Source organism: Tursiops truncatus, chromosome 3 (assembly GCF_011762595.2).
Source record: "Tursiops truncatus isolate mTurTru1 chromosome 3, mTurTru1.mat.Y, whole genome shotgun sequence".
Classification (NCBI taxonomy): Eukaryota; Metazoa; Chordata; class Mammalia; order Artiodactyla; family Delphinidae; genus Tursiops; species Tursiops truncatus.
Window position 1 is genome coordinate 132216802 of NC_047036.1, and position 13847 is coordinate 132230648.

Genomic DNA, 13847 nt, shown 5'->3' on the forward strand with positions numbered 1-13847 from the left:
TGGGATTTGGGGCTATTTTTATAGTTGTCTTTGTACTTTTCTATGTTTCTTTCAGTTTTTCTTCCAAGGATTGTAAGTAACTTTTAGAATCTAGGGGAAAAACTGTAAACGTAGTAATTCTAAGATGATTATTTTAAAGACCAAAGGAATAAAAAATTACATATTAAAATTGGCTTAGGGTTCACGGACCTTAGGCGACTACACAGAGTATAATGGAATTAGCCAATTCGATACTGTAAAGTTGTTTAAATTAATCCAGGCCTTATTGAGGCAGCTGAAACACCTAAGCTTTCAAGCTATCTCATGATTCTTTTCTAATATTCTTACCTCAGAATCAGAGGTTGAAACGTGGTGGGAGCTTTGATAAGCCCCCATAATTAATGGAGCTAGTAATTCAGTGAGAGTTCCAAGATAGGATCAAGAAGGATTCAGGATGAAGGAAGGAAGGAAAGGAGGGAGGGAGCTAGAGAGAGAGAGAAAGAGAGAGAAAGAAAGGAAGGAAGGAAGGAAGGGAGGGAGGGAGGGAGGGAGAGAGCGAGAGAAAGAAAGAAAGAAAGAAAGAAAGAAAGAAAGAAAGAAAGAAAGAAAGAAAGAAAGAAAGAAAGAAAAAGAAAGAAAAGAAAAGAAAAGAAAAGAAAGGAAAAGAAAGAAAGGAAGAAAGAAAAGGTAGAACCAGTTCATCACGGGATATTTTAAGGCATCTGGAGGCCTTTCCTCAGCCAATCTCTAATGCCTGAGTAGGGACTTAAGCCCCGGCAGGATGGAACTGGTGTCTGACCCAGGTTCACATTTCCTGGTTCTTTACAGTGTCCCCAAGACTCCTGGGAGGTCAACTGGAGAACCAAAAATGCTGACTTTTCAAAAGCCCAAAGGAAAAAAAAAAGCAACAAAAAAGGAAATCATAAAACAATGAAAAGAAACAATTTAATGAAACTATACACACACACAGAGTTTTGGGATGAATTGTGTGGTCCCCTCCCACCCCTGCCCCAGCCCTACCTGAAAATTCATACATTGAAGCCCTAAGCCCAAGTAGCTTGGAATGTGACTGTATTTGGAGATAGTGCCTTTAAAGTGGTAATTAAGGTAAAAATGATGTTACATGGATGGGCCCTGATAGAATATCACTGGTGTTCTTACAAAAAGAGGACATTAGAACACAAACACACAAAGGAGGAAGACCATGTGAGGACACAGGGAGAGGACGGCCATCTAGAAGTCAAGGAGAAAGGCCTCAGAAGAAACCAACCCTGCTGATACCTTGATCTCAGACTTCTAGCCTCCGGAATTGTGAGAAAGTAAACTTTTGTTGTTTAAGCAACCCAGTCTGTGGAATTTGTTATGACAGCCCTGGCAAACTCATACACAGACACACACACACATAGACCTAAGAGTAAGTTGCTGGGCTGCCCCATTCAGCAGGAGAACCCTCTTCCAAGGGATCCAAGGTACATCTGACCAGAAGAAGGGAAAGAATGGCCCATTGAACCAGGCACCTGCAGTGAGGATGGGCCCTTCTGTGGAAGGCTCAAGGGTCAGAAGTATCGTGTCTTCCTCACGAAGGGACTCCCGTGTTGTCAGAGGGCATGTGGCTGCCGTGGTGGTGAGTGCAGCAGCGGTTCTCATCTGAAGCGGTGGTGTGGCTGGCAGGTCAGGTGTAGGCACGACTGTGGTTGTTGGAAGCACAGCTGTGGTTGTTGGAAGCACAGCTGTCGTTGTTGGAAGCACAGCTGTGGTTGTCGTCACGGCGGTGGTGGCGGCGGTGGTTGGGCGATGGGTGGTTGTTGAGCGATGGGTGGTTGTTGAGCGCGTGGTTGTGGGACCTGTACCCAATAGAAGATACGTCTGGTGCCAAGTGGAGACGGAGGAAGACAGAAACCCTACAGATGTAGCCGGCATCCGTCCATTTCTCTTGCCTTTCTGCTGCCTCACCCGGCCCACGAGCCTGGACCACTAAAATGCCCATGAAAACTGGGTGTCTTAACTCTAGTCCTGGCCTTTCCAACCTGTTCTTCACACACTGGCCAGAGTAATCTTTGAAAATGACAAATCTAATTATGTCAGTCCCCTACCTACACTTCTTTACTGGATTCTCCATGCCCTTAAGATGAAGACCCAACCCCCAACCTCACCCTCAGGGCCCCACCTGATCTGCTCTTTCTTTCCCATCTCGGGCCTCCACTCTATTCTCCTCACTTTTCCCCAGCCCACTGGCCTTTCTTCAGTTCTTCCACAGTATTAGTGACCTTCCATCTGAGGGACTTTGTACCTACTGCTTCCTAGACTCTCTCTTCCTTAGATGGACTCCTCCTTAACCCTCATGTCTCAGCTAAAAGGACGCTTCTGCAAGGAGGTCATCCGCATTCGACATTTTTTGCACACTCATACTTGACCTTCATAGCATTTGTTGCATTTCCTAACTACACATTTGTTTGTTGATTGTTATGGAATGTCTGTTTCTCCTAGTACACTGTAAGCTCCACGAGGGAATGGCTGGTATTTATTTTGTTCTCTGCTACAAATCTAATACCTACCACAGTGTCTGGTACATAATAGGTGTTCCAAAAACATGCATGAATGAGTAAATGAATGATCCCACCAAAAGTGAGCCCAAACGTAACATTTCAGTCAAGCAAGATGAATAAGCTCTAGAAATTTGCTGCACACATTGTACCCATAGTTAACAATAGTATATTGTACACTTGAAAATTCATGAAGAGGGTAGAACTCATGCTAGGTGTTCTTTCTACAATAAAAATTAAAATCTAAAAAGAGCGAGTCCAAAGAGTGTAACATAGGGTGAAAATGTAATCTCTTTCAGATATTAAAGATTGGTTCATGCCCAAACCACTCACCCCCTAAACATCTGAATCTGAGTTCATTAGCAACAGTTATTCTACAGATACCACCCTCTCTTAAATATGCCAACTTTCCACTAACTCTAATGGACCAGAAAGACATTATTAGTTTCAAGTGAACTTAGAAATGTCCTCATAGAGTGCTGATGTCAACCAATATTTTATAGAGTAAGAGCTGGTTATATCAGGCTTGAAAAGCAAAGACTTGGATTGGCATCATTTAACTTTAACAAATCCTAATGATACCTCTATCTCACAGAGTTGAGAAAAATATACTAGATATATATATTCAGTATATAAAAAGTATACTTTCATATATGCTTGTGAAAGTTCTCTAATTAGAGGCATCCCCATCAGTTGTTCTCAATTTCAGAGCACATGAGAGTCATCGGAGAAGCTTATGACTTGCCTGGCTAGCCAGAACCTGCCTTCATAGACGCCAGTCCAGTTAGGAACAGAGCCCAAGAATCCTCCGTCCTCGGTGCAGGCTGAACACAGGGCTGAATTCGAGAGGCTCCATTCCAGACCAGCAGGAACAGTGGCTATTGTTCACATGATTCAACCACAGGCTGCACTCCATGCAGCTCAAATCGTTACGAGTTCCACCATATTTCAAATGTCATCAAAAGCAACTGATGGTAACAGAAGGAACGATCACCTGAAAACTGCTGTGACTATCTCCAAATCCCCTGCCCTTTCCCCTCTGCTGGAAGTTGGGCTTATGGACTGAAGCTGATCCACGAACCACACATTTTATCTCATTCATCCAATATCTTTTAAAATTGTGAAATCTTTGCCAACAGGCAAAAGTCAATATACTTCACATGATAAGTGGGAGATCTGAAAGCACTGGGCCCAAATTTCTGCAATTCCCTAGAGAAGCAGCAGCTGCCCTCTTCAGAGTGACCCTGAATTTCACTGGTTCCCTACCCCCCACCCTCTACCCCTCCCTCATTTCTGTGGGATTTTTGGCTCCTACAGGCGTCTGCTCCAGGCTGTGGCTCCTCTGGTCATCAACATGTCTCAGATGTAATCTGCCCACCCATTGCTTAAGCAGCTCCGGCCTCTCCACCACCATGCACTGACTCTATGACCCATGACTCGTGAACCTCTCCATCCCCAGACACAGTCCCTGCGTGCTCACCTCTCAGCTCCAGGCGGATGTTCCTCTTCACATCGTTGAACCAGCCAGGCACCTCTATGCGGCAGCAGTACACACCACTGTCACCTTCGTTGGTGTTGAAGATGGTCAAGGAGACATCCCCTCTCCGGATATTCCCCAGAAGTTGGTATTTTGGCAACTTCCTCGAGACCACCCTTCTCCCATCGGTGTAGAGAAGCTCATCGTTGCATTTGGAGTTGGGACACTGGCCTTTGCCCCAGCACATGCTGTTGCTCTTAGGAGACCAGGATGAGTACGTACAGGGCAAAGTCACCGACTGACCCCAAAACGCTCTCACGACACTCTCTGATACAGCTGGAGCTGCGAGGAAAGATGAGAAAACTAGGCTGTAACGTACTGAAATCTCTCAAATATGCTCTACAGGGATTGTGCAGATAGATGCTTCCAGGAAGATGAAGAGGGTCGTAGTGAATATGTTTCTTTAGCCCAAATTCTGGCCTGCCCTTAGCTGCTGCTGAGCTCCTAACTCCACACCCCTCCATCCCTCAAGTGGAAACAGCTGACCGCCTGAGTCTGCTCACATCTCCACAGCAGATTTGCTGATTAAAAAAACCCTGACCGGCGCTTCTCTGGTGGCGCAGTGGTTGAGAGTCCGCCTGCCGATGCAGGGGACGCGGGTTTGTGCCCCGGTCCGGGAAGATCCCACGTGCCGCGGAGCGGCTGGGCCCGTGAGCCATGGCCGCCGAGCCTGCGCGTCCGGAGCCTGTGCTCCGCAACGGGAGAGGCCACAACAGTGAGAGGCCCAAGTAACGCAAAACAAACAAACAACTAAAAAAAACTCTGACCTTAAGTACCATTCAATAAAACAATAAATTCTCCATGGAAAATCCTGACCCTTTAATCCAATTCCACTAACTCATATAAACAGGTCCAAAACTGCACTCTACCCAGTGTATCTTAATAGGCAGTGATCACCTACTGCTGACTTGAATGCCTCAAATGGGTCTCTGTCTGTCTTCCACCCCAGAGTGTTGCTATGGCAGGGAGACAGGCTGTTGAACTATATCCCATTGTCCTCTTCTCCTTTTAGTACTGGAGGTAGAAATTAATTGCTCTGGACCGTTTGTTTGTTGTTAGAGAACGTGAACTTAGGTGGAGTTTGTGGATTTTTTTTTTTTTTTAATGTTAGAACTGGAAAGGAATCACAGGAATTCTTTGGAGTGGCAGCTGTGACATAAAGATGCTGGTGATTAGGTTGACCATGTTAGCTATACGAAATAGAACATAGCACCATTTTTAAAATGAAGTATCTGTGTTTCCCAACTTCAGCTGCTCATCAGCATGGCCTGGGGAGCTTGCTAAAAATACCTATTTTCTTACCCAACCCTGAGTCAGAATCTTAGAGGCCAAGGCCCATGGAAATGTACATAACCGAGGCCTCCAGGTCGTTCTGATGTCACTGACCACCCACTCTGTTTGAGGACCACTGGACAGCCTCTTCTAAGATAACTTCCATCTCTGAGAGTCCGTGGAAGTTTTTCACTGCTGCAAATGTTAAGCCCTCTGATTTAACTGAGCATCAGTGATTGTTCTCAATCAAACCATGCTATTGACAGGAGAGCCAGGCAGGCTATAGCTCCAGTGTCAGGATGACATCCTGCTCCTTCTTGAGTACCTAGATCCCTTTTATATTTTTTAAATTATTTTAACATCTTTATTGGAGTATAATTGCTCTACAATGGTGTGTTAGTTTCTGCTGTATAACAAAGTGAATCAGCTATACATATACATATATCCCCATATCTCTTTGCTCATGGTTTTCGTCAAGGTACCCTCCTGTAAGACTCTCCGTTCGCTAACTCTGTTAACCCCGTTGGCTAAGTTGTGTAAGACATGGCCAGTAGCACCGTATTCCTCCCTGACCCTAGGCGGCAGCAACTTCCAGCTATCCTTCTCTGGGAGAAGGTGAGCTTGAGCCCTAGTAGTTGCCCAGGTAGTAAGCCAGATGAGGTACTTGCTGGGTTTTGCAAAGTTTGCTCTCATGATGAAAGGTCATTCCAAATTCAGACCCGCCTGGAGCCTTCCCTAAACTCATCGTCTCTTTAGTTTGCCACAATGGAGATGTTTCACAGATTGTACATGCTGTGGAAGCCCATTTTGCCTCCCATGAAGTCAGGGAAAAAAATAAAATTGTCTTCAACCTCAGCTGTGATAGCAATGCAGAACACATGCACCAAAAACCAATGACTTCTAAATATGAGCTTGTTCCTATGAATATTTGGTAAATTAATAAAAAATGTGGGACAGAATTATTTCTACTGGAGATTCAACAGTTTATTATCCCAAGTATCGCAGTATAGAAAGAGGCATCCTACTACTCAATAAGGAAAGACTAGATAGAAAAACTGGCAAAGGCAACAAACACATGAAAGGATGCTCAACATCATTAATCATTAGAGAAATGCAAATCAAAACTACAATGCGATATCATCTCACATCGGTCAGAATGGCCATCATTACAAACAATAAATGCTGGAGGGGGTGTGGAGAAAAGGCAACCCTCATACACTGTTGGTGGGAATGTACATTGGTACAGCCACTATGGAGAACAGTATGGAGGTTCCTTACAAAACTAAAAATAGAACTACCATACGACCCAGCAATCCCACTACTGGGCATATATCCTGAGAAAACCATAATTCAAAAAGAGTCATGTACCACAATGTTCTTTGCAGCTCTATTTACAATAGCCAGGACATGGAAGCAACCTAAGTGTCCATCAACAGATGAATGGATAAAGAAGATGTGGCACATATATACAATGGAATATTACTCAGCCATAAAAAGAAATGAAATTGAGTTATTTGTAGTAAGGTGAATGGACCTAGAGTCTGTCATACAGAGTGAAGTAAGTCAGAAAGGTAAAAACAAATACCGTATGCTAACACATATATATGGAATCTAAAACAAAAAAAGAAATGGTTACGAAGAACCTAGGGGCAAGACAGGAATAAAGACACAGACCTACTAGAGAATGGACTTGAGGACACGGGGAGGGGGAAGGGTAAGCTGTGACAAAGCGAGAGAGTGGCATGGACATATATACACTACGAAACGTAAAATGTATAGCTAGTGGGAAGCAGTCACATAGCACAGGGAGATCAGCTCGGTGCTTTGTGACCAGCTAGAAGGGTGGGAGGGAAGGAGACTCAAGAGGGAAGAGATATGGGGATATATGTATATGTATAACTGATTCACTTTGTTATAAAGCAGAAACTAACACACCATTGTAAAGCAAGTATACTCCAACAACAAAAAAAAAAGAAAAACGGGCAAAGGACAACACAGGCAATTCATAGACAAGGAAATATGAGTGATCAGTAAACTTCAACTATTAGACTGGCAAAAAACTAGAATGCTGATGATATGAAGTGTTGGCTAGACTGGGAGCTGGGAAATGACTTAGCCTACTGGAGTAAACTGGAATGAAATGGGGTGTGAATTGGTACAGCCACACTCTGGGGAAATTCGGCAGTTTCGGTTAATACTCAACATGCAAGTGACCTCGCTAAGCCTGGGCAATTTTATGGTTTGTTATTTGCTCTAGAAAAGCACAGGTGCACAAGGAAGCCTATTTGCAAATGTTTACTGCAGTGTCATATGTGTGGGAATGAAATGAACAGTGTGCGTATGGGGAGTGGCTAACCTATGGCACAGTCCTTCCGTGGAACCACAATGTACAAGATTAATAGAATTAGACAGATGTATATCCATCGGCATGAAAACTCCAAGCCTTATCAACGTATGAAAAGGAGACATTTCAAAATGACACATAACATACAAAACCATTTTAAAAAATAAATAAACCAGTTTGCAGGTTTTGTGGGCACAGACGTGTGAAAGTAAACGTAGAGAAAAGTGGCTGGTGGGACATACACCCAACTCATTGTGTCAGCAGCTCCATGATCAGAGGAAAGGGACTGGGGTTGAGGGCAGTAGTCAAAAGGGATCTAACTTTATAACATTTAAATTGTTCCACCAAGGGTGTCTCTGTATTACTCATTGGATTAAAAATTAATGTTAAAAAGAGGAAGCAGGTGTGGCAGAAAAACACCCATCAGGCTTACATTGAGAACTTTATTCTGCTAGTTACTGCTTTTGTGTTCTTTGGAGGAAAACCACACTAATCCTGACCTCATTATCCTCATAAGGCAAAGGGGGAAGATAATGCTCGCCTCAGAAATAGTTCTCAAGAGCTTCCCTGGTGGCACAGTGGTTGAGAGTCCACCTGCCGATGCAGGGAACACGGGTTCGTGCCCCGGTCTGGGAGGATCCCACATGCTGCGGAGCGGCTGGGCCCGTGAGCCATGGCCACTGAGCCTGCGCGTCCGGAGCCTGTGCTCCGCAACGGGAGAGGCCACAACAGTGAGAGGCCCGCGTACCGAAAAAAAAAAAAAAAAGAAATAGTTCTCAAGTTCACAAGAGATAGAGTATTAAATGCCACATGAAATTAATAAATTATTAGTACAAATAACCAAGCATTTCTGATCTTAGAGATATGATAAGAAACTTTCTTTCCAGCTGCAAAATTATCTGAAGCAAAGGAATCATTGGTATTAAATCAATTTCTCTTTTGGGGAATTACCCAGGATGGTGGGTACAACCTAGGTTCTGGTGCCAGCTTGGTTCCTCCTCTAGCTGGTGACCTTAAACAAGGCCTTTCCCCAGTCTGGGTCTCAATTTCATCATCTACAGAGTGAAGGGTTTGGTCTGACATCTTTTAAGAGCACATTCAGTTCTGATCAACAATGAGTCTGAGCAGTCACTGCCTTCTAAAGAGGTCATTTTAGAAAAGGCACAAATGAAAAACAAACAGCTCATCCACCAGGTGCTGCCTTCTTCAAGTAGGGTTGGAGAAGCCCACTCAGTCAGTGTCCAGCCAGTAGCCGGAAAGGTGGCCAGAGCAACTTTCAGCATCACCAAACCCTCCACACCTCCAGGTCCCAGGACAAGGTAAAGACCAGGCAAAAACAATGATAAAGAAAGGGAAAGGAACTGCTTTCATTCCACTAACTCCCACAGGGTATCTGGGGAGAGAGACAGTTAAATGAGCAACTACTACAGGGCGACAAGTTCTCTAATGGCGGGACTCCAGGGAGGACAGGAACTCACAGCAGAAACACTTAAAGCAGTTTGGAGGCTATGGGTAGTCAGGAAAAGCTTGACTTAGGTGGAGACCTGAGGGTGTATGGAGTTCTAGAGGAAAGAAAGGCACAAAGAACAGTATGACAAAGGCTTGTTTTTCGTGGAATGTAGGTGCTTTCTCACACAGCACATTTGAAAGATTCATGTGCAGAAACTATGAAGTGTTAAAACTGCAAGGGACATTAGATATTGTCTAGTTCTAGAATCATGGATTGTTAAAACTGGTCTTTTCCAAGTCCCTCATTTCTTCCATGGAAGGGCCATAGTCACCAGTGTCAAAAGTTAATGACCAAGATGCAACTTCAGCTCAGCCCAGAGCATTCCACCTGTATAGCAGCAGGATGTGAAGGTCTATACTGGTCCACACCTAGTGTGTGTACATTTGCATCATCCGAAACCTGGAAACAATATGCAGAAAAGGTAAACCTCACCTGGACGCCTGACCCCCAGCAAAATAAAACAAACCAAGAAGCAAACAAAAACTCCTAAAAATAAAGAGAAAAATAAGGATTATAATAAGGCATCTTAGCAGAACAAATTCCCCTGGCTCTGATTGTGCTAGTAAGACCTGCAAAGGACATTTCTTTCCCCCATGTTATCTGACCCCTTATCTCTGTGTCTCTTCTTGAATTACCATTCCTGGTATGAACATAAATCCCCCCGCCCTAAAACTCCCAAACCAGTCTCAAGATAAACCCTGCGTCACAAAGAAAGGGAGAGACCTTCCAAACAAGAGAAGCTGAGTGGACGCAGGAATGAAATGGACTTCACCTTTATAGATCAGCCATGGAAATCCGGGAGGTGCCAAGCCTCCAGGGACTCCTGGATGGAAGGTCTGAGAACACTTACTCAGATACAGCCGCTGGAGCTCAATCACCAGCCAGAGAATCAGAGGCCCTTTGGACATTTTGGTTGTTGGCAGGCCCCAGGAGTCTGTCCGTCTGTCCAAATTCCATTTCTTATACTCCCGTTAATGCTGACAGGGCGGGACCTTCAGGTTTCATTTCTCGTTTTGCCTCATAATCTTCCCTTTCCCCCTCCTGAATGGCCTTCCTCAATCTGGGATGTATAATAAAATGTGCTGAGCCCGTTTCTCCTGCCCATTAGTGTGTGTGCAAACATGTGGAGTGATGGTGTGGGCATGCATGTACTCCGTTGTCCACTCATATAGGGGGATTTCCTACACATACATGAGCATCTATGCTTGTGTGTATGTGCACTTGTCCTCCTGGCTACCATGCAGCTTACAATAAAATGCAGTTAACTCTCCCCTCTGGCAGTGGTTTACACACAGACTCCTCATGCTGAGCCAAAGGCAAGTTAGATGGGAATTTGGCTCTGCTCCCATTCTGGGTTCTCCCTCACCCAGCCCCTGTACCCCTCGCCCTGATAATACAGAAATAAAAGCAGGGCTGCCATCAACTATCACATAAGCCAAAAACACCATTAGAGTTTACTGGGCAAGGAAAGACGTTCACTAGAGGAAGCATATGGTGATAGTTACCAGACAGGCTCAGGTAACAAACAGGCTCAAGGTCTGGGCCCAATTCTACCACTTGTTAGTGAAACCACTTGAAGGAGAGGAGCACGCAAGACAATTCATGAACTAGATTTCAGGGCTTGAACTAGATGATATTTATGGCCCTTCTGCACGCTATGGATTCAACAATATACCCAGAACCACAGAATCATTTAGAGGAGGAATCAAATCAATGCTCACCAACCAGATGTGTTTTCTAAATCATCATCATTAGTTATTGAATGCTTAATTATATGCCAGGCACTCTGCTACATGATAGAGCTGTATTATTGAATTCTCACACCCTAAGAAATAGAAATTTTTTTTCTATTTTAACAGATGAGGAAACTGAAGCTTAAGGGAGCTAAGTAAATGACATTCACAGCAAAAATATTGTAGAAACAGAACTTAAGCTAAGACTTTCTGATTGATCCCAAAGTCCGTGATCTTAATCACTACACCCTCCTTTGATCTGTGACGCTTACGGCATTGCACCATGAGACCAAGCATATCAGTGGCCAACTCCTACCTAGCCCCAGAGAGGGAATTTAAGGATGCACAGATGTTCTAGATTGTTTTAGAAAATTTCATTTGATTGTCACCAGCCAAATGAACCTTAAACCTTCAAATTTCTCACACTGAAGGATCAGTGAAAATACCAATCTTGGGTGAGGCTCTGGAATCAGAGAACCCAGAAAACAGGGGGGAAGGGATGAAAATAGAGGCATTCAAAGAAAGTCTTTCCACTGTATGTTCACTAAACTGTGAATCCTTTTCCCACCCTATTCCCTGGAAACTGGGTGATTTAATCTCTCAATAAACTGACGGCCCAAATAAAACACTCAAAGATACTGATATTTGGGTGCCCCCCAACAATATCACCCAATCCCCCTTCAATAAAGTCACCAGTACATGAGTCTCAGTCATGCGTGCAGCACTGCTAATCAGTTTTTAGGGTGTCACTTTAAGATATGAAAAAACAACCAAGAATCTCGACATTTCAGGAAGGTTCTCTGTACGACAAAGATGTAAAGACAACAGAAAGAGCAGAATAAAACAAGCAAACAAACAAAAAAACCCAAAACTAGTATCTTCCAAGAAAAAAGGAAACAGAGAAACTATAAAAAAGAAAAATCAGAGAAAAAAGAAAGAGCTCCTAGAAATTTAAAAGATTATACTTACCCCCAAATTTTATGGAAGATTTGAAAAATAAAGTTAAGGAAATTTTCTAGAAAATATAACCTATCTATGAAGTCTAATAGCTAGGGGTGTTTCAGAATATTAAAACAGAAAATTGAGAGGAGGAAATCATTAAAGAAATATTTTTCTAAATTCTCATAACTCAAAAACATGAGTCTCCAGATTGGGAGGGCCAATCAAAGGCTAAACTTCATGAATAAAAAGATCCCCACAGAAATAGTATATTATCATGAAATATAAGAATATTAGGCATAAGGAGAAGATATTAAAAACCTCCAGAGGGAAAACAAGCAAAAACATATTGCCTTGAAAGGATTTAGGATCAGAATTGCACTGGTCTTCTAAATAGCCAAGCTAGAAAATAATGCAGGAATGCTTTCAAAACTCACAGGGGAAAATGATGGTCCTATCATCATAAGAGGAACTCTGGCTACTGGTTTAACACAAAATTGAAATATGACTTCCTTGGGAAGATGGGCAGACAGAAAGTAGGGTGGTGGCACTAGAGGCAAACCCTATTTGCCATTACAGGAGGTCAACAGTGAGTGTCCAAACTGATCAAACAATACCAGCAGAAGCCCATTATTAGTAATATGGATGTAAAAAGCTGAAGAAAACCCCATGGGGTTCGAATTTTATGGAAAGAAGTAGGAAAGGAATTCACTATATTTTTAGTAAGAAGCTTTTTAAAATAACTAGATTATTTTAAATAACTTAGAAGAATTTATTTGTTATTTACAATACATTTATTTTTTAAAATGCACATATTGAGCACACCTAGCACTCAGATCTTAGTTTCCAACACTACTCTCCAACAAAAGGAACTACAGCTCCTTGGGAAAACGGCTGATTCTAGGACTGAGGCAGGAAATATTTAAGATTTGTCTGGAGCATCTTGCAGTGCTAGGAAGTAGGGAAGTGCTGGGGGCGGGGGGGGGGGGGGGTGAGGTGGGGTGGGGGTGGGGGGGTGGGGGGGGTGAGGTGGGGTGGGGGTGGGGGGGTGGGGGGGTGGGGGGCGATCTACAATTTAAAGCTGTTAAAGGGACAAAGGAGACAACTGAAAGAGTTCCTAATGACCGGAGCTAGAACAATCTTAACAACAACATAAATAAAGTAGTACTGGATTATAACCCAAAGTAGATAAGATATCTATGACTCCATACTGATACAATACATAATTGAATCAATACATATGTGGGGGAGAAGAGACAAATCTTCTTCACAGAAGAATTCCAAGTAATGTATGTAGATACACCCTCCTCAAGGAGGTGAAGCAAAACTCCCTTCCTCAAGTGTGGGCTGGACACAGTGATTTTCTCCCCAAAAAATACAGTATGGAGAGGGAGAAAAAAAGACTAACTTAACAGTGGAGAACCCTGGCAAACACTGCCTCAGGCAGGCAATCAAGATCATCGTCAACAGAGATAAGTCATGTTGATAGGATGCAAGATGTGAGATAAACGGCGCTTTACCTCTGCAGTCTCTTCCCAAGAACCCACAACCTAAGTCTAGTTATGAGAAAAACAGCAGACACAGCCCAACTGAGGGGCGTTCTACAAAGTATCTGGCCAGTGTTTTCTCAAAACTTCAAGGTCATCAAAAATAAGAAAGGTCTAAAAAACTTACAGCTAAGAGGAGCCTATGGAGACATGGTAACTAAATGCAATGTGGTATCCTGAATGGGATCCTGGAAGACAAAAAGGCCATTAGGTAAAAACTAAGGAAACTTTTGGACTTCGGTTAATAATAATTATGAATGTTCATTCACTAATTGTAACAAATACACCACACTAATGGAAGATGTTAACAATAGGGAAAACTAGGTATTGGTTATATGGGAACTCTCTGTATTAGCAAAACAATTTTTCTATAAATCTAAGGCTGTTCTAAAATACATAAAGTTTATTATTAAAGAAGTACATATATGCTTATTTTAGAAATG

The 13847-nt window shown here is 43.1% G+C and overlaps 1 protein-coding gene across 1 annotated transcript in view; it reads right to left on the reverse strand.

Annotated features, from left to right (window-relative positions):
* TIMD4 (T cell immunoglobulin and mucin domain containing 4) overlaps positions 1 to 10142 on the reverse strand; it is a 35865-nt gene extending 25723 nt beyond the window's left edge. Inside the window, exons 1-3 of the mRNA XM_019924884.3 lie at positions 10036 to 10142; positions 4003 to 4341; positions 1497 to 1823 (exon numbers count right to left, since the gene is read on the reverse strand). Of these exons, the coding sequence (XP_019780443.1) occupies positions 1497 to 1823; positions 4003 to 4341; positions 10036 to 10093 (724 nt within the window). The 5' untranslated portion in view covers positions 10094 to 10142. The remainder of the gene's footprint in view (positions 1 to 1496; positions 1824 to 4002; positions 4342 to 10035) is intronic.
* Positions 10143 to 13847: the final 3705 nt, after the last annotated feature.